At 42.0% G+C, this 22,018-nt stretch overlaps 1 protein-coding gene across 3 annotated transcripts in view; it reads right to left on the minus strand.

The window, feature by feature from the left end:
• Positions 1-1,200: 1,200 nt before the first annotated feature.
• wdr36 (WD repeat domain 36) overlaps positions 1,201-22,018 on the minus strand; it is a 176,769-nt gene continuing 155,951 nt past the window's right edge. For 2 of the 3 annotated variants that reach the window (XM_070883956.1, XM_070883949.1), the window contains 2 exons: positions 16,195-16,278; positions 1,201-1,906 (listed from right to left, as the gene is read on the minus strand). In XM_070883956.1, coding sequence (XP_070740057.1) covers positions 1,757-1,906; positions 16,195-16,278 — 234 coding nt within the window. In that variant the 3' untranslated portion in view covers positions 1,201-1,756. The remainder of the gene's footprint in view (positions 1,907-16,194; positions 16,279-22,018) is intronic. The other variant, XM_070883962.1, reaches the window with a different exon arrangement.

Here is a 22,018-nt window from a genome sequence, read left to right on the forward strand (position 1 = left end):
GAGCCTGATCTTCTGAGCAGGCAGCAAGGGGAAAAAGGAACCGAGGATTACCCTTGACTGTGGCTGACATGCCCTCGACTGTGTCCGTTCTATTCCCCTCCCTCCCAGAACCACGATAGGGTTTCCTTTGTCCTCACCTTTCATTGCACCAACCTTCACGTTCAACGGATCATCCTCCACCAGCTTCAGCGTGATCCCACCACCAAACACATCTTCCCCTCCCTTCTCAGCATTCCGAAAGGACCACTCCCTCTGCGACACCCTGGTCCACTTCTCAATCAGCCCCTCCCTTTCCCACAGCACCTTCCCGTGCAAGCGCTCGAGATGCAACACCTGGCCTTTTACCTCCTTCCTTCCCATTGTCCAGGGCCTGAAACACTTCTTCTAGGTGAAACAGCGACTTACTTGTACTTCTTTCAATTTAGTATACTGTATTCGCTGCTCACCGTGTGATCTCCTCTACGTTGGGGAGACCAAACGCAGATTGGGTAACCGTTTTGCAGAACATTTCTGTTCAGTCCATAAGTGTGACCCCGAGCTTCCGGTCACCTGTCACTTTAATTCTCCGCTCCAATCCCATTCTGATCTCTCCGTCCTCAACCACTTACACTGTTCCAACGAAGCTCGAGGAACAGCACTTCATCTTTCGCTTAGGCACTTTACAAGCCTTTTGGACTAACATTGAGTGCAATCTTTTAAAAAAAATTACACTCCTTGTTTTTACATTCCCATGGCAGCTGGTGATGATTCCGCCATTCACAACCCATCCAGACTCATCTTTTGTTTTTTAACCTGTCCCATTACCATCGCATTTTTGCCCATCATCCCTTTTGTTTCTTAATCTCTTCAGCCTTCCATCCTATCACAGGGGCCTTCCCTTTTTTTCCCCTCCCCTCCCCCTGCACTTCCTTAAGAACCTGTTACATCTGAGTTTTCCAGTTCTGACGAAGGGTCAGACGTGAAACATTAACTGTTTCTCTCCACAGATGCTGCTTGACCTGCTGAGATTTCCAGCATTTTCTATTTTTATTTCAAACTCCAGCATCCGCAGTATTTCGCTTTTGTTTTATTAATATAGTTATTTTCAAATTAACCTCAAACTTAAAGAATAAGTAACTCCATTCTGATTATAACTAAGCAGATGTAAATGTATGACTGACAAATATGATCAAGTTTATTAGATTCATATAAAAGATGCAAACAGGTACAAACAATAAATGATGAGTAGATAAAATGGTTTGATTCTATAAAATATACATTCTTTTCAATTCAACGACTTCAGGTGCATGCTATTAATTACGATGAGCTACAAAATACTGAAGTACAGGAAGATATCCAATTGTATATTCTACAAAATAGTTTTCGTATCATACAGCTGGTACAATTGCAAAATAAAACCATTTCTATTTACACAGCAATGTAAACAGGGGCAAATTAAGAGAGCCAGCATAAATAAAATAGACCATGATCCACAAAAAATTTTGGGCCATTTTCTCTTCCATGTGCAGCCTATTATAGGCATATTCAAATGCACCATCAATACAACATCCCTTTTAAGAAATTAAGCTCAACAGAAAATTTCAAGCTTTGAAAGTATAGAAATGAACTGTAAAATGCAATTTCCATCCATGACAATGTACACTCAGTCTATAATGCAGTGAGAAAAAAGTGGCACAATGTCATGTGTAGGTGCATTAAGTTACACTCAGTCTATTTAGAATGTGCACTGAATCACTGAACAGTACTAGGTTTTAGCCTACAATAGAGCACTTTTCATGTAACCTAGCAGACACATGCTCTGGTTGAAAAGTGCCTGCATGTGCATCCATGTTTCTTCAAGCAACACTGATACTTTACACATTTCTTCGAGTAGCACTGGCTCAACAGCAATAACCTTAAGATGGAGCTGCCGGTGGTGGCGGGAGCGGTGTGGGAGGGCGAGGAGGAGAGAAGAGGAAGAGAACATGTTAATTGAGAAAAAATTGTATTTTCATTCAGTAATCACATTATTGTTAAAAGACAGTAAGTAGCTACACTGGAGCATAATAATAGAGCAAGAACTTTATAGTGAAAAACCACTGTAGCAATGAAACTATCAACAAAACTGCTATAACATACACAGGAAGCAGCCAGATAAGAATGTCCTACATTTGATTTCTTTTAAAACCACCAACATTGCCACTTATTTAAATATTAAAGTAATAGGATGAGATGGTTTCCATCCTAGGGTTTTAAAGGAACTATTATCTTACAAAGTTCTCTCAATTCAGGAACTGTTCCTTTAGATTGGAAAATTGCACACGTCACTCCACTATTTAAGAAAGGTGAAAGAGCGAAACCAGAGAATTATAGACCAGTTAGCCTAACATCTGTTGTCTGTAAATTACTAGAGTCCAGAATTAAGGATAGAATAACTGAACACCTTGAAAGTTTTCCACTGATCAGAAAGAGCCAGCATAAATTTGGAAAGGGTAGGTCACGCCTGACGAACCGGACTGAATTTTTTGAAGAGGTGACTAAAGTAGTGGACAGGACAATGTCTATGGATGTTATTTATATAGACTTCCAGAAGGCATTCGATAATCTAACAGTCTCTTAAGCGGGAGTTTAAGTTGAAGCTCATGGAATTGAAGTCAAATTATTGACCTGGTTAGGAAATTGGATGAGCGATAGGGAGTCAGAGAGTAGGGTTAATGGGCAGGCAGTGACTAGTGGTATCCCACAGAGATCTGTGTTAGGGCCTCAATTCTGGACACCGCACTTTAGGAAGGACGTGAAGGCCTTAGTGAGGGTGCAGAAAAGTTATACAAGAATGGTTCCCGGGATGAGGGACTTCAGTTATGTGGATAGACTGGAAAAGCCAGGATTGTTCTCCTTAGAGCAGAGAAGGTTGAGAGATTTGATCAAGATGTTCAAAATCATGAAGGGTCTAGACACACAGTAGATAGAGAGAAACTGTTTCCATTGGCAGAAGGATCGAGAACCAGAGGATACAGATTCAAGGCAGAAGAACCAAAGGAGACATGAAGAAAAACTTTAAAAAACACTGAGTGGTTGGGATCTGGAATTCGCTGTCTGAAAGGGTAATGAAAGCAGATTGAATTGTGGCTTTCAAAAGGGAAGAAAAAAAATTGTAGGGCTACAGGGAAAGGACGGGGGAGTGGGACTAGCTGAGGTACTCTTGCAGAGAGCTGGCACAGGCTCCATGGGCTGAATGGCCGCCTTCTGTGCTGTAACCGTTCTATACTTCTAGGCGGTATTGTAAGCAGTGCAGATAGAAGCATAAAATGACAAGGATATTAATAGATTAAGTGAATGGGCAAAATTGGCAAATGGATTTCAATACAGGCAAGTGTGAGGTCATCCACTTTGGACTTAAAAAATTGATCAAAGTACTTTCTAAATAGTGAAAAGCTAGAGACAGCGGAAGCCTAAAGAGACTTAGGGGTCCATGTACATAGACTGTTAAAATGTCATGGACAGGTGCAGAAAGTAACCAGAAACTAATGAAATGCTACCCTTTATATCTAGAAGGGGTAGAAGTTATGCTACAGCCATACAAAGCCCTTGAAGGGGCTGCAGTGTAGATTTACCACAATTATACCTGGACTTCAAGAGTTAAATTACGAGAGATTACACAAACTAGGGTTGTATCCCCTGGAATTTAAAAGGTTAAAGGGTGATTTGATCGAAGTTTTCAAGATATTAAGTGGAACTGATAGGGTAGAAAGAGAGAAACTATTTCCGCTAGTTAGGTAGTCTAAGACTAGGGTACATAGCCTATAAGTTAAAGCCAGGCCTTTCGGAGTGAAGTTATTAAATACTTCTACACACAATGGGTGGTAGAAGTTTGGAACTCTCTTCTGCAAACGGCAGTTGTTGCTAGGTCAATTGTTAATTTTGAATCTGAGATTGATATGTACAACAACTTGTATTTATATAGGGCTTTAACGTAGTAAGAATAAATAATAGATTAAAAAAAACTGTCACTTCCCAAAAGGTAACGGTTACTGTTCACTTTGTAAAATTAAATTATTTATTATTCAAATAAAGCAATAGTAGTTTCTAAAGACTTTCAAACTTATGATTCCAGGAGCTTACTATAATTTAACTATACCTGACTACTGGGAACCAGATGCAATACATTTATTCAGAGCGTACAAGAACAATTGACCATGAACAATTTTGTTGTAAAACACAATGTAGGATCTTGCGGAGACATCGTTGGTGGTATTTCTCCAGCGACTTGAGGTGCCTACTGCACATTGTCCACGTCTCAGCCATACAGGAGGGCGGGTATTACTACAGCCCTGTAGACCATGAGCTTGGTGGCAAATTTAAGGACCTAGTCTTTGAACACACTTTTCCTCAGGCGGCCGAAAACTGCACTGACACATTGGAGGTGGTGTTGAATCTCGTCATCAATGTCTGCGATGTCGCCGCAAGATCCTGCAAATCCCCTGGGAGGGCAGACCCACCAATATTAGCGTCCTTGACCAGGCCAACATCCCCAGCATTGAAGCACTGACCACACTTGATCAGCTCCGCTGGGCAGGCCACACTGTTCGCATGCCAGACACGAGACTCCCAAAGCAAGCGCTCTACTCGGAACTCCTTCACGGCAAACGAGCCAAAGGTGGGCAGAGGAAACATTACAAGCACACCCTCAAAGCCTCCCTGATAAAATGCAACATCCCCACTGACACCTGGGAAACCCTGACCAAAGACTGCCCCAAGTGGAGGAAGTGCATCTGGGAGGGTGGCGAGCACCTAGAGTCTCATCGCCGAGAGCTTGCAGAAATCAAGCGCAGACAGCGGAAAGAGCATGCGGTAAAACCAGTCCCACCCACCCTTTCCCTCAATGACTATCTGCCCCACAGGGACTATGGTTCTCGTATTGGACTGTTCAGCCACCAAAGGAGAACCAGTTGATGTGGTATATTTGGACTTTCAGAAGGCTTTCGACAAGGTCCCACACAAGAGATTAATGTGCAAAGTTAAAGCACATGGGATTGGGGGTAGTGTGCTGACGTGGATTGAGAACTGGTTGTCAGACAGGAAGCAAAGAGTAGGAGTAAACGGGTACTTTTCAGAATGGCAGGCAGTGACTAGTGGAGTGCCGCAAGGTTCTGTGCTGGGGCCCCAGCTGTTTACATTGTACATTAATGATTTAGACGAGGGGATTAAATGCAGTATCTCCAAATTTGCGGATGATACTAAGTTGGGTGGCAGTGTGAGCTGCGAGGAGGATGCTATTAGGCTGCAGAGTGACTTGGATAGGTTAGGTGAGTGGGCAAATGCATGGCAGATGAAGTATAATGTGGATAAATGTGAGGTTATCCACTTTGGTGGTAAAAACAGAGAGACAGACTATTATCTGAATGGTGACAGATTAGGAAAAGGGAAGGTGCAACGAGACCTGGGTGTCATGGTACATCAGTCATTGAAGGTTGGCATGCAGGTACAGCAGGCGGTTAAGAAAGCAAATGGCATGTTGGCCTTCATAGCGAGGGGATTTGAATACAGGGGCAGGGAGGTGTTGCTACAGTTGTACAGGGCCTTGGTGAGGCCACACCTGGAGTATTGTGTACAGTTTTGGTCTCCTAACTTGAGGAAGGACATTCTTGCTATTGAGGGAGTGCAGCGAAGGTTCACCAGACTGATTCCCGGGATGGCGGGACTGACCTATCAAGAAAGATTGGATCAATTGGGCTTGTATTCACTGGAGTTCAGAAGAATGAGAGGGGACCTCATAGAAACGTTTAAAATTCTGACGGGTTTAGACAGGTTAGATGCAGAAAGAATGTTCCCAATGTTGGGGAAGTCCAGAACCAGGGGTCACAGTCTGAGGATAAGGGGTAAGCCATTTAGGACCGAGATGAGGAGAAACTTCTTCACCCAGAGAGTGGTGAACCTGTGGAATTCTCTACCACAGAAAGTAGTTGAGGCCAATTCACTAAATATATTCAAAAGGGAGTTAGATGAAGTCCTTACTACTCGGGGGATCAAGGGTTATGGCGAGAAAGCAGGAAGGGGGTACTGAAGTTTCATGTTCAGCCATGAACTCATTGAATGGCGGTGCAGGCTAGAAGGGCTGAATGGCCTGCTCCTGCACCTATTTTCTATGTTTCTATGTTTCTAAGATTCATATTTAGAGTGGAAGCAAATCTTCGATTCCAAGGGACTGCCGATGATGATGATGATGAAAACAAAGCATTATTTTACTCTGGAAGATGTGATAATATGCTCAACTACTACACAATTGACTTTGTAATTTGCAAAGTTCACAGAAAATCGATACTTTATGACTGCAACACAACTGCTCTACACACTTCATGGGAGGACTGCCTTTGTAGGTTTGGCTGATGTGTTTTTGATTGGATCACTTACATATATGGGTACTATAAATATAGTAATGGACATGAGTAAAATAACCTGGCAACAAGATTTCCAAACGAAAGTATGAAATGATCTGAAAGGTAGACACTGCTACATTATCTACATTCTGTCATTTTATATATGTGCTGGAGCATTGGAACAATGTTAATGTAACAGTATTGAAAACCATATAATCAAGGAAAGAAGAATTTCTGCTTTAGGGACCTTGTTAATTTATGCTCAATTTCCTGAAATCTAAATTACAAAAGGTATTGTTCAATTCTTCAAGCCTGCACACATTATCCATCCACTTTAGAATATGTTCAAGCAGTAAATGCAGAAATTCACAAACCGTTACAAATATTTCTGCTTTAAGTAATAACTGATCTAACAGAAAACAGAGAGTTGGGATAAATGGTTCATTCTCTGGTTGGCAAGCAGTAACTAGTGGGGTGCCGCAGGGATCAGTGCTGGGACCCCAACTATTTACAATCTATATTAACGACTTGGAAGAAGGGACTGAGTGTAATGTAGCCAAGTTTGCAGACGATACAAAGATGGGAGGAAAAGCAATGTGTGTGAAGGACACAAAAAATCTGCAAAAGGACATAGACAGGCTAAGTGAGTGGGCAAAAATTGGCAGATAGAGTATAATGTCAGAAAGTGTGAGGTCATGCACTTTGGAAGAAAAAAACATCAAAGAGCAAGTTATTATTTAAATTGAGAAAGATTGCAAAGTGCTACAGTACAGCGGGACCTGGGGGTACTTGTGCATGAAACACAAAAAGGATAGTATGCAGGTACAGCAAGTGTTCAGGAAGTCCAATGGTATCTTGGCCTTTATTGCAAAGGGGATGGAGTATAAAAGCAGGGAAGTCTTGCTGCAGCTATATACGGTATTGGTGAGGTCACACCTGGAACATTGCGTGCCGTTTTGGTTTCTATATTTACGAAAGGATATACTTGCTTTGGAGGCAAGTCAGAGAAGGTTCACTAGGTTGATTCTGGGGATGAGGAGGTTGACTTATGAAGATCGGTTAAGTAGGTTGGGCCTCTACTCATTGGAATTCAGAAGAATGAGAGGTGATCTTATTGAAACGTATAAGATTATGAGGGGGCTTGACAAGATGGATGCAGAGAGGATGTTTCCACTGATGGGGAAGAGTAGAACTAGAGGGCATGATCTTGGAATAAGGGGCCGCCCATTTAAAACAGAGGTGAGGAGAAATTTCTTCTGAAGGTTGTAAATGTGTGGAATTCACTGCCTCAGAGAGCTGTGGAAGCTGGGACAGCGAATAAATTTAAGACAGAAATAGACAGTTTCTTAAATGATAAGGGGATAAGAGGTTATAGGGAGCAGGCGGGGAAGTGGAGCCGAGTCCATGGTCAGACCAGCCATGACCTTATTGAATGGCAGAGCAGACTGCTGCTATTTCTTATGTTCTTTTGTAAAATATTTATTAATTCTGGAGGTCAGTATTCAGAACAAAATATTGAACCATTATTGAAAACATACCATAGTTGTCCACATTTTGTGTGGCAATTAGCATTTCCTGACAAAAACTAGCACTAGATTTAAACTTCCAACATGCCTTGGCAAAGCTCTTGTGCACATGCACTGCTCAGATCTGCATATGGGGCTTCCATACTAAATAATAATTAATGTGAAGTATCTAGTACATGAGGCACACAGCTGCATTCTCATTCAAAGTATCTTTTTTGTGGCTATAATGTATTTGAAGCTTGCATTTCCACTGGGATAGAATATATTGTACATACACAGCATAAAAATATAAAGTCGAGCATGAACATAATTTCTACATTAGCATGTTATAAAGTTTTTAGGGCATCAATGTGCAAATTCACTCTGAAGTCCACCAGGTACTTCTATAATTGTGAAGGCGGCGTTTATTTGCAACATCAGTGGGTTGGATTAGATTTCAGATTGGTCCACTTGGAGGAAACACCCAACAGTTAATCTGGAATATGTAATTTGGTCCTGCCCACTGTAGAGCAGTCACCACTGTGTAATTTGATCCAGTCTTGCAATGCAGCCTATAGAAAATGGAAGTGTAGTTAGCTTTGTGAAGATCCTTTGTTATCTGGTGTTCTACAATTGTAATTATAGCTGTCCTTGAATTGTAAAGTAAAAGACTTTGTGCCCAAGTTTCCCTAATAAAAAATAATGGCGCTCACTTACCTGGACGCCCGTTTTTATTGGCTCAGCGTTGAAAATAAAAAACCTACATTTTCTTCCACCATGCACATCTCCTGGCGCTACCAGTGCTGTTCTTGCAGGGCGGGGCTTCCAGCGTGCGCCGGAACCGCAGTGTATGCGCTCTTTTAAAAAAAAAGACAACTAATTGCGCATGCGCAAAATATAATGTCCACCCAAGTACAACACTCTATTAAAACATAAGATTTGTGGTGGGATTATTTAGTATATAAAATGTAATGTTCAATCTTGATTAGAAATCACTGCTTCCCTATGAGCCTGGAGTGTCTTGCACTGTCTATGTGCAGATCTTCGGCCTGGGATAGCAGCAGGTCTCGTGGGTGGAGGACCTTCGGCCGGGGGCTAGCAGTGGCTGCAGTCGACATCCTGGAGAATCGGGCGAAGGCGAGGCTGCATTGGATGGTTAAAGACGACAACTCCGATTTGTCTGCTACTTTTTCAATCCTGGTAATTGTAAAAGGTTTCCCTGCACTTTGTGGAAGAGTTTGGGGAGTGAGAAGATCGCAGGAAAAAGGTAAAGATTTTTTCTTTTATTGCAAGCTGACATTCATCATTGCAGGATCAGCATTAATGGTAAGTTTACATTTATTTCTATTTTTATACTTGCCTATAGTTATTGTTTGCTTTTTAAATTCCCTAAAAGTTGATGTATAAGAGACAGGGAGTCCCTTCGGCCGGGGATAGGAGCAGATCGGCACGGGTTCTCTAACTGCAGGCAAGGAAGGGTTTTTCCTTCGGAGCTTCTAGGATCTGTGCGCCGGTTTTAAAAATTGTGGGTGGGGATAGTTTGACTTATGCACAGAAATGGTGCGCAACCTTCCTTTACAGGTACACCAGCGCCAGAATGTTTGGCGTCATACATTCTGCCGCTGGTAGTAGACGCCGGCGCTCCAACACTGGGGAATCTTTGAACTGGGCTTTGGCACCAAAAAACTCACTAGGCGCCGTCAGCAAACTTGAGCCCTTTATACTCCAATTATTGGGTTAGTTACTCCTTTGGTGTTTTAATTTTTTTTCTTTCTGGATGTGATAAAAAATTATTTAATTCAGAATGAAGGAATGGTGCACGTGTATTATCCAACCTTCTGACACCAGCGAGTTCACACTGGGGAGAGGTCTTTTCACCAACTCAGTGTCAGAGAAGGGAATTCACTAATTCAGCCGGTTGGAACATAAGAACATAACATAAGAACATAAGAATTAGGAACGGGAGTAGGCCATCTAGCCCCTTGAGCCTGCTCCGCCATTCAACAAGATCATGGCTGATCTGGCCGTGGACTCAGCTCCATTTACCCGCCTGCTCCCCGTAACCCTTAATTTCCTTATTGGTTAAAAAGCTATGTGATTTGAATACATTCAATGAGCTAGCCTCAACTGCTTCTTTGGGCAGAGAATTTCACAGATTCACAACCCACTGGGAGAAGAAATTCCTTCTCAACTCGGTTTTAAATTGGCTCCCCCGTATTTTGAGGCTGTGCCCCCTAGTTCTAGTCTCCCCGACCAGTGGAAACAACCTCTCTGCCTCTATCTTGTCTATCCCTTTCATTATTTTAAATGTTTCTATAAGATCACTCCTCATCCTTCTGAACTCCAATGAATAAAGACCCAGTCTACTCAATCTATCATCTCCGGAATCAGCCTAGTGAATCGTCTCTGTACCCCCTCCAAAGCTAGTATATCCTTCCTTAAGTAAGGTGACCAAAACTGCACGCAGTACTCCAGGTGTGGCCTCACCAATATCCTGTACAGTTGCAGCAAGACCTCCCTGCTTTTGTACTCCATCCCTCTCACAATTAAGGCCAACATTCCATTCGCCTTCCTGATTACCTGCTGCACCTGCAAAGTAACTTTTGGGTTTCATGCACAAGGACCCCCAGGTTCCTCTGTACCTCAGCATGTTGTAATTTCTCCCCATTCAAATAATATTCCCTTTTACTGTTTTTTTCCCCCCCCCAAGATGGATGACCTCACATTTTCCGACATTGTATTCCATGTGCCAAACCTTAGCCCATTCGCTTAACCTATCTAAATCTCTTTGCAGCCTCTGTGTCCTCTACACAACCTGCTTTCCCACTAATCTTTGTGTCATTTGCAAATTTTGTTACACTACACTCTGTCCCCTCTTCCAGGTCATCTATGTATATTGTAAACAGTTGTGGTCCCAGCACCGATCCCTGTGGCACACCACTAACCACTGATTTCCAACCCGAAAAGGGCCCATTTATCCTAACTCTTTGCTTTCTGTTAGCCAGCCAATTCTCGATCCATGCTAATACATTTCCTCTGACTCCGCGTACCTTTATCTTCTGCAGTAACCTTTTGTGTGGCACCTTATCGAATGCCTTTTGGAAATCTAAATACGCCACATCCATCGGTACACCTCTATCCACCATGCTCGTTATATCCTCAAAGATTTCCAGTAAATTAGTTAAACATGATTTCGCCTTCATGAATCCGACTAATTCTTCATGATAGCTTCAAGCATAATATATCTCTCTTTTGGCCTTCATGAATCCATGTTGCGTCTGCTTGATTGCACTATTCCTATCTAGATGTCCCGCTATTTCTTCCTTAATGATAGCTTCAAGCATATCTGGATCATGTTCTTGATCCACCCTTTAGACTTGCATCAATTCTGCACTGCCCCCCCCAATCCCCACTGTCCTGTGTTTTAACCCCCCAACCCCCACCAGTTCCTTACCTTCACTGCCCACAGTTCCTGACCTCTCCCTCCAGAGTTCCTGACTGTCTCCCCACCCCCAAGTTCCTGACCTCCCCCTCTTCCCCAGAGTTCCTAACCTTCTCCAGCCCCCACCCCCCCAATCGAGATCCCCTTTCCTCTCCCCTGACCACCTCCACAAGGAGCTGAGGAAAGAGTGGTTGCGGCCGCGCATGCGCTGCTGCAACATCGGATACGCGCACGCGGTTCCGGTGGAGACGGGTCGACGTTTAGGCTCCATCCTCATACGGTATGCATGCACAGTAGGATGCAGAAGATCCCGTGCAAATAATCATATTGAATTGTGGATGGAGCATCAGCTATGGACATCTTTGTAATTCAGTATCTTGGCTCAGTCTCGGAAAAACTGTCAGCCACATTCACCTTCAACATATCCATGATTACCTTAAATACTTCCTGGATCAATGCAACACTAATCACTTATGGAGAGCTTGTATAGTTATAGCTATTTTATGTTAAGGATTTTACTCTTCTTCATATTTCTCCACATTTCTACTAAATATGACCAGCTATCTCAACGTGATGTAGTGGATCAATTATTAGCTGGAATAATCCCAAATATTTTGTATTATTCACTAGATCAGTGTCAGCTTTCAGTCAGGGTATACTAAGTGTTTTATTGTTTTGCTTATCGCATAACCAGGTGTAGCAATTTACATTAAAACTTCTTATTGTACATTTAAAACATTACTCCACTTGCACTTGAAACTGGATCTTCTCCCTCCCTTCTCAACATGGTGCAATTAACCAATTATAATAATTTCTACTAGGAATCTACCCCACAGCATAAGGTGCAAGGAAACAGTCTCAAAGTCTAAAGTTTTGTTTTGGAGTTCAGATTCTCTTAGTTTCCTGTTTGGAAAGTTAACACTTTAAACAATATAGCAGCATTCCCTCAGTACCGCACTGAAGTAGCAGCTGAGATAATGTGATAAATCTGTAGTGGGGTTTGAACCTATGTTCCCTTTAGGATGCGAGGCTGCGCAGCACTCAAGGGGTCCTGCCTGACCAGCTTTTAAATAGAAAATCAGTGCATGCGCAGTACTTTGAATGGGTTGCACGGCCCCCCATAAGTTATAGGGAACACTGGTTTGAACCCACAACTTTCTGATGTGGTGAATGCTATGTACTGAGCCAAACTGATGCGCAGTATTAACTTTTCAAATTTTTATAAACTCAGAGGATTGATAAACCTTTTAATTAACAGAGCATATTAATTCTTATATTGGAGGAAGTTATAATTTATTCTAAGAGCTAATCTTTACCCATATATTCAAATATTGTAAATATTTATTGTGCAGGCAGTGACATGGATACAGCTAATAGATCGCTTTAGGATTCTTCATAAACACCTTCTAGAAGTACAAGACCAGAGTCACTTGTAATAATTCTTATTTAAAATATTTGGATATATTTGCTTTCAAAGGTCATACTGCATTTCAAAGCCTGTTGTTGTCAAAAATAAAAATCCCTTGGATGTCAGGAAAGCGGGCCCCTAGATCTCTAGAAATCTCACAACTCCGTTAGAAATTTCTAACCTACCATTACACGTTTATGTACTTTAGTTTTCCTCTGCAATACAAGTGATGGGGATGAATTTATGCCAACTCGCATTTCATTGTATTTTTGGCACAACTTATTTTCAAGGCCACTAAATATTGGTTTTCACAAAGAAATTGCAGAAAGAAGTTCCACAACGTTGATCAAACGTCTGAGATTTAATATCGATCTCGTAAAAACATAATTTGATTTAAGCAATCAATGTAAACCAGTGGCTATAAATCCAAGGTCGTGCCATCCTCTGTCATCGAATTACAATATGCAGATGACGCATGTGAAGAGGGCGACTGGATTGGACGCCATCATAATCCAGGTCGCTGAAGCATGAGCGACAAGGTCGGGGCACAGGTGCGGCAAGTATTCAGGGCCCAGCAGAGGCAAGGGTCCTGGGGCAGCACGGGTCAGCCTACACTGCAATATGTGCGTGCACTAGGTCCGTGCAGCAGAGCCGGTCTCCAGTTGTCTTGGTTAATCCTTGCCCCTGAACCAAGACCTAGCTCTGACAAGCCTGTGTGATGGCTGGTGTGCATATTAAAAGAATCCACGCAGAGGCATGTTCCATCCTTCAACATGTAGTTCTGGACCTGGAATATCAGGTCCCTCATTGAAACACCTGTGAACTCATCCCTTTTTGGTGTGGAAGCAAGTCATCCTCGGAAGCGAGTCATCCTCGATACAAAGGACCGACTAAGAAGATTGCAATCTGTTTTTTTTGGGTGAAGTGGGGGTGTGTGGGGATGGTGTCCGCTTTCTTGAAGATGTTGGTCAGCTTCTGCTGGCTCTCTAGGCTGGGACATATGGCTGATGATGACGTATCAATGACTTCAGCAATCTCCTTTGTGCATCAGGAGTGCATCTCAGAAATTCAGACATGTGTTGCACATGATTTGTTGATATATCTGGATGAGCAAAGCTCCTTGCTAAGTCAAAAACATTACCTCATAAATGTAAAGTTAAGATCGATCACTCAATATTTTGGAATCTCACACGGTTTCTGTATACAGCTACAACATATTGTACATCATCCTTGGTCAGGGAAGACGAGAGCCACTTTATTGCCTTGGCTAACCTACACAGCAGCATACTGGGACAGTTTTCCTTCACTACCGAAGACTTTCCAACAAAGATTTAAAAAATATAGTAACTTGATCTTATGCAATGGTAACCTGTCTGTTCTTGTCCCAAACAACAGGTTTTGCACACATTGGTTCAGCCTGAGCAAGTGGCCATAAGGGAAGATTCTCAGACTGGCAGAAAATGGGAAGTGGTAGCCTGCAGGGATCCATGCTAGGACCATTATTGCTCACCATATACATAAATTATTTGGACTCAGAAATTGGAGGTATAATGTCAAAATTTGCAAATAATACCAAATTAGGAGATATAGCTAATGATCGAAGGTCAAAAACAAAATACAGGAAGACATAAACAGCAGATAAATGGCAAATAAAATTCAATACTGCAAAGTGTGAGGTGGTTCATACTGGTAGGAGGAATAAAGGAGGGCACTTATTCCTTGGAAGATAAGAAACTAAATGGGGCAGAGCAGCAAAGAAATCTGGAATATGAATATATAAATTGCACAAGTAACTACACAAGTTGAAAAGGCCATAGAGTGTGTAAACAAAATACTTGGGTTCATTTCAAGAGAGATAGAATACAAAATTAGGGAGGTAATGTTAAATTAATATGGAACCGTGGACTACTGTGTGCAGTTCTGGTCTCCATATGGCAAAAGCGATATTAAAGTTCAGAAAACATTTACAAGGACATTACCAGAATTGAAAAGATGCAACTACTAGGAATCACTGAATAGACTGGGGCTCTGTTCTCTGGAAATGAGAAAACAAAGAGGAGACCTGATAAAGTCTTTAAAATTATAAAGGGGGTTGATGTGGAGAAACTCTTTTCACTTGAGTCCAAAACAAAGGGGCTTCAATGTAGGATAGTCATTAATAGGTCAAATAAAGAATTTAGGAAGAATTTTTTTACATGGAGATTGTGGAACTCGCTAGCACTTGGAGTGGTTGAAGCAGATAGTATTGATGCATTTAACAACTTGCATTTAAGTAGTGCATTTAATGTAGCGTAATCTGATGAAAATTGACAGAGGCAAAGAAGGAGATATTAGGATGAGTGTCTAAACCTTTGATTACAGAGGTAGGTTTTAAGGAGGAGAGCGAGGTGGAGAAGCCAAGAGGTTTAGGGAGAAAACTCCAGATCTTAGGACCTAGACAGCTGAAAGCACAGATGCCTATGGTGGGGCAAAGTGAGTGGGGATGCCAGAGTTGGAGGAATGTAGAGTTCTTGGAGGGCTAGAGTAGGTTATGCAGATAGGGAGCAGTGAGGCAATGGAGGGATTTGAACACCAAGATAAGAATTTTAAAATTAGGGCATTAATGGACTGGGAGCCAAGGTAGATCAGCAAGCTCAAGGGTGATGGGCAAACAGGACTTAATGTGGGTTAGGATACCAACAGCAGAGTTTTGGATAAGCTCAAGTTTAAAGAGATTGGAAGATGAGTAACCAGCCAGGAGAGCATCAGAATAGTTAATTCTGGAGGTAACAAAGGCACGGATGAGGGTTTCAGAAACAGATAAGCTGATGCAGGGACAGAGAAGGATGATGTTATGCAGGTAGTCTTTATGATGGAGAGGATATGGGGTTGGAAGCTCACCTCAGGGTCAAATGGAATGTTAAGGTTGTGAACAGTCTGGTTCAGCCTGAGACAGTGGCCAAGGAGGGGGAATGGCATCATTGGCGAGGGAATGGAGTTTTATGGTGGGGGCAAGACGATGATGGCTTCAGTGTCCCCAATGTTTCATTAGAGGAAACTGCAGCTAATCCAGAACTGGATGTTGGACAAGCAGTGTGATAACAGAGAGGCCGTGGACGGATCGAGAAAGGTGGTTGTGAGCAGTGCTCCCTTTAAATCTTTTTGGAGCACGCAACCCCTTTAACGGGCAATGTGGCCCTTTCAAATAACTGCACATGTAAAGCCAGCAAGAGGATTGCAATGAACCTTCAGACAGCTGCGCGGTTGCGCAGCTTAAAGGGAACACTGGTGGTGAGGTAGAGCTAGGAGTGGTCAGCATACATGTGAAGCCTGGCGCACGTCTTCGGTTGATGTTGCCGAGGGGCAGCATGTAAATGAGAAATAGGGGGCTAAGGATAGACCCGCGGGGGACTCTAGAGGCAACGATGCATTGGCAAGAGAAGCCATTGCAGATGCTCTGGCTACGAATGGATAATATTGAAACCAGTTAGCAGTTCCACTTACCTGGACAACGGAGGACAGGTTGGAGGAGGATGATATTGTCAACAATGTCAAAGACTGCAGACTGGTCGAGAAGGAATGGTGCACCTATGGTCACAGTTATAGAGTATGTCATTTTTGACTTTGATTGGGGCTATTTCAGTGCTGTAGCAAGGACGAAACCCTGATTGGAGATATTCAAACATGAAATTGTGGCAAAGATGGGCACAGTTCTGGGAGGAGACAACATGTTCAAGAACTTGAGAGGAAAGGGCGCTGGCAATGGGGTGGTAGTTTGCAAGGATAGAGGGGGTCAAGTGTTTTTTTTTTAAAGAAGGAGTGATGAGGGCAGATTTGCAAGGGAGGGGCACAGCACCCGAGGTGAGAGAATCATTATAATATCAGCTAGCATGGAGGCCAAGAAGAGATGTTGGGTGGTCAACAGTTTAGTGAGAATAGAGTTAAGAGAGCAGATGGTTAGTCCCATGGACAAGGTGAGCTCGGAGAGGGCCTATCAGGAGATTGGAGAGAAACTAGAGAAAGATCAATGTTCAAAGGGAAACCCAGTTTGGTGGGCAAGGTAGAAGTGAGGGCTGTGGCAGAGGCAGCTGAACAATTCTCAATCTTATTGACAAAGAAGACCATGAATTCCGTACACTTTTTGGGGGCGAGGATGGAGGGGGCAGGGGAGAAAGGTTTAAGTTAATAAAGAAAATAAGCCGGGGTTATCCACATTCCAGGATGATCCTGAAGTAATGAGCAGTCTTGGAAGAGGAGAGCACGGCACGACAGTGCTCAATGTGGTCCAGTCAGATCTGGCAATGAATTGCTAAACATGGAGTGTCGGCATGGATTACATAGGATATACGGCACAGAAACAGACCTTTGGCCCGACTAGTCCATGCCGGCGTTTATGCTCCACTTGAGCCTCCTCCCATCTTTCCTCATCTAAATCCATCAGCATATTCCCTTCTCCCTCATATACTTGTCTAGCCTCCCCTTAAATCTATCTATACTATTCGCTTCAACCACTCCCTGTGGCAGCGAGTTCCACATTCTCACCACTCTTTGGGTAAAGAAGTTTCTTCTGAATTCCCTATTGGATTTCTTGGTGACTACCTTATATTGATGACTTCTAGTTATGCACTTCCCCGCAAGTGGAAACATTCTCTCTGTATCCACTCTATTAATACCTTTCACAATTTTAAAGATCTCTCAGTCTTTTTTCAAAAGAGACGAGACTCAGCATCTTTTCCTGATGTATACCCTCGCATTTCTGGTATCATCCTTGTAAATCGTCTCTGCACCCTCTCCAGTCCCCCTATATCCTTTTTATAATATGGCGACCAGAACTGCACAGTACTCCAATGGGGTCCAACCAAGGTTTGATACAGGTTCAGCATAACTTCCCTACTTTTCAATTCTATACCTCTAGAAATAAACCCTAGTGCTTGGTTTGCTTTTTTATGGCTTTGCTAACCTGTGTTGCAACGTTTAGTGATTTGTGTATTTGTACTCAGAGCCCATTGTTCCTCTACCTCACCTAGACTCTCACCACCAAGTAATAAGTGACCTCCCTAATCTTCCTACCAAAATGTAATATCTTACATTTGTGTGTGTTGCACTTCATTTGCCAATTATATGCCCATTCTGCAAGTTTATTAATGTCCTCCTTTAATTTGTTGCAGTCCTACTCAATATTGACTATTTCCACTCCACCCCCCATGAATTTGGTGTCATCTGCAGATTTAGAAATTGTGTTTTTAATTCCAAAGTCTAAATCGTTAATATAAATTGTGAACAATGGTCCCAGCACTGATCCTTGCGGAACAGCACAACCCACTTTCTGCCACTGTACTAACTACCTTTTCTCCCTACTCTGTCTTGAAGCCAGCTAGCTACCCATTCTGCTACTTGTCCCCTGACTCTGCATTGTCTGACCTTGTTCATCAGTCTATTATGGGGTACCTTATCGAAGGCCATTTGAAAATCTAGATAAATTACATCTACTGCATTACCATTTTTTACTCTCCGTTACCTCTTCAAAAAATTCAATGAGGTTGGCCAAGCGAGACTTTCCCTTTTGAAATCCATGCTGACTATTCATTACTATATTTTTGGTTTCTAGATGTTCCCCTATTTTCTCCTTTAGTAGGGACACCATTACTTTTTCTACCACCGATGTTAAGCTGAGTGGTCTATAATTCCCTGGACATGTTCTACCCCACTTCTTAAATATTGGTTATCTGCCAGTCCTCTGGCACTATACCTTTTTCTAATGAATTATTAAATGTGTAGTAATGTCTTTGCTATCATTTCCCTAGATTCTTTTAAAATGCTGGATGCAATCCATCCGTACCAGATGTTTTATTCTTTGAGTTTGATTAGTTTATTTAATATATCCTCTTTTTATTATTTTAAATGCACTTATCTCATTACTAATATCATCCAATGCCATGTCCACCTGTTCCATCTCCTCGGTAAATACTGCAGCAAAATAATGATTTAATATTTTTGCCATCTATCGTTACCTATGGTATTATCCGGTCTATATCCCTTAATAGTCCTATTCCCATCTCAACCTTCCTTTTTTAAAAAAAATTGATGTGCCTGTAAAATATTTTACGATATTGTTTTATGTCCCTTGATAATTTAATTTCATAGTTTCTCTTTGCATTCCTAATTGTTTTTTTGACTCCTCTCCTAATCTCTTCGTATTCTCCCTTATCATGCACTCCTCTACTATCCATGTATTTAATGTTTTTCCTTGCCCTCAATTGTTCTCTTGTGGTTTTATTCATCCATGGAGTTTCATTAGTGTTTAGTTTGTTCTTTCCTTTTAGTGGAACATATTGGTGTGGAAATTCCGACGTTCCGGGCCTGTACGAAGTTTCTATGGACCCGGGAAGGCATCGGAAACGCCGGTTTTCAGCACACAATGCGCACGTGCTGAAAACCGGCTTTTACGATCCATCAAGCTGGAGCTTGACAGATCGTAGACATCCCGGGAGTGAGGACATTTGTATGGGCAAGATTGTGGGATTTACGCATATCTTGCCCGGCAAATGTCCTCAAAACTCTTGTGCCTGATAGAAGCAGGTGCATAGTCTACTTTTATAGGCGTCAAGAGTTTAAAAATATTAAAAACATGATTAAAATAAAAATTTTAAAAACATTTATGTTTAAACCCTGCTCACTCAGGTAATGTTATTTTAAACTCTAACCTTAAAAAAAAATCGCCAATTTTTTTTTCTTTAAAAATCATTTACAACAACTTTAATTTCTATTAGTGTATTATGTGAGGTGTTTTTAAAAAATGTTTTATATATTGTTTATGCATTTTGGGTCTTTTCTCATTCATAGTAATAGGAGATTCATAACTTACGAATCTCCTGTTACTATGAATGAGAAAATACTTATCTGTGATTGGGTATCCAGGCCCATGTGACTCCTGCGGATGTCCCAACGTGAATGCACTGCGACGCGCAGTCACGAGAGGCCTCCGGACCGGGATCTCAAGCGGGCCTAGCAGCTTAAGGTAAGTGCGCACTTTATTTCTATTTTACAGTGCTTTGCCTGCAGGAAGTCCGAGGGGAATTTCTGGGCCAGTGTTTCTGCAGTCTGTTGAATACTCTTAAATGTTTCCATTGCTGTTCTACATCGTTGTTTGCCAATATTGTTGTCATTTTCTTTTCCCAAGCTCTATTCTCAGCCCCTCAAAATCAGCTTTTCCCCAATCTATTACTCTGGTTTGTCATACTCATGCCCTTCTCAATCATCTTAAAGCGTCTTATATTATGGTCACTATTGCCTAGATGTTCCTCTACTTTTACTTCTATTATCTGCTTTGGTTCATTCCCCATTACTAAATCCAATAGTGAATCCTCCCTTGTTGGGCTTTTTACATATTGGGTTAGAAAGGAGTCCTGTACACATTGTAGGAACTCCATTCCCTTATCCCCTTTACCTACCTCTTTTATCCAATTAATATCAGGGTAGTTGAAATCCCCCATGATTATTATTCTGTTTTTTATTCATTTCCCTAATTTGTCTGCATATTTCTTCTTCCACCTCCCTTCCACTATTAGGTGGGCTGTAGACTACACCTATTAGTGTGATTGATCCTTTATTATCTTTTATCTCTATCCATATATAGATAAAGAGAAGGAAGTTGAGGATAAATCCTTAGAAACTGCATAAGTGACGGTACGAGGACAGGAAGAGATGCTATTGCTGCAGATGCTCCGGCTGCTTTTCAAGAGGTAGGAATGAAACCATGTGAGGGCAGTCCCATGAAGCTAGATGATAGAGAGATGATGGAGTATGGCATGCTCATGCATATTGAACGCTACAGAGAAGTCAAGGAGGACAAAAGTATCTTAATCAGTCACATAGGTTATGTGACTTTGGCCAAGGTGCTCTCAGTGCTTAGCAAGACAAAAGGTATTAAACGAGGCAGTTTCAGGATAGATGTGTATGGAGCTGGAAGGCACTGACACATTCAAGAATCTGCAGAGGATGGATGGGTCAAAGGGACACTTTTTGATGATGCCAATTTACAATGCAAATCAAGCATGATGACCAAGATTAGTTGAGCAGGAAGGAGATCAAGGGAGCCAGAGGTATGTCTCATAAAAAACACTTTTTGTCATTGGCAAACACGAGACTGCTTGCTGCTTCAAAAACTTGGCCAAATAAGTTTCTAGTGACCTACTTCACAAACAAATGACTAAATAAGTTCATGGTTGAAGAAGTTTGTTAGAAAAGTGGTTAGAAAGAAATAAAGTTCCCTCATTTACAATTCCAGCTGATGTCTTGCAACAGAGATACTTAAAACATTGGGACATCAGTCAATATCTTCTCACTGAATAAAACTTCAAAACCCTAGCCACAATAAAAAGAAATCATAACATGTGTGATGGTGCCTATAGAAGATTCGTGTTAGTGGTCACGACTGTCCAAGATTGATACAAGTGTCAGTTTTCCCACATGCTGAAAAGCTTGCTGCATTCAATGAATAAAGCACTTGATTAAGTCAAATCAAGAGATCATCAAATACTTCAGTGCTCATAGAATCATAGAAATTTACAGCACGGAAGGAGGCCATTTCGGCCCATCGTGTTAGTGCCGGCCAACAAAGAGCTATCTAGCCTAATCCCACTTTCCAGCTCTTGGTCTGTAGCCCTGTGGGTTAAGACACTTTAAGTACACATCCAAGTATTTTTAAAATCTTGAGGCTTTCTGCCTCTACCACCTTTTCAGGCAGTGACCTCCACACCCCCATCATCCTCTGGGTAAAGAAATCTCCCCTCGTATCTCCCCTATACCCCCCCCCCCACCCCCACCAGTTACTTTAAACCTATGCCCCCTGATTGTTGACCCCTTTGCCAAGGGAAACAGGTCCTTCCCTATCCAGGCCCTCCTTGCTCTTGTATTCCATGCCTCGGCTAATAAAGGCAAGTGTTCCATATGCCTTCTTAACCACCTTATCTACCTGGCCTGCTACCTTCAGGGATATGTGGACCTGCACTCCCAAGGTCCCCTTGTTCCTCTACACTTTTCAGTGTTGTACCATTCAATGTGTATTCCCTTGCCTTGTTAGTCCTTCCCTAATGCATTATCTTACACTTATCCGGATTTAATTCCATTTGCCACTGATCTGCCCACCTGACCAGTACATTGAGATTGTCCTGCGGTCCACAGCTTTCTTCATTATCAACCACACAGTCTATTTTAGTGTCATCTGTAAACTTCTTAATCATACCCTCAACATTCAAGTCCAAGTCATTGATATATATCACAAAAAGCAAGGGACCCAGAACTGAGCCCTGCAGAACCCCACTGGATA

The sequence above is a fragment of the Pristiophorus japonicus genome, chromosome 1 (assembly GCF_044704955.1).
Source record: "Pristiophorus japonicus isolate sPriJap1 chromosome 1, sPriJap1.hap1, whole genome shotgun sequence".
NCBI classification, from domain to species: domain Eukaryota; kingdom Metazoa; phylum Chordata; class Chondrichthyes; family Pristiophoridae; genus Pristiophorus; species Pristiophorus japonicus.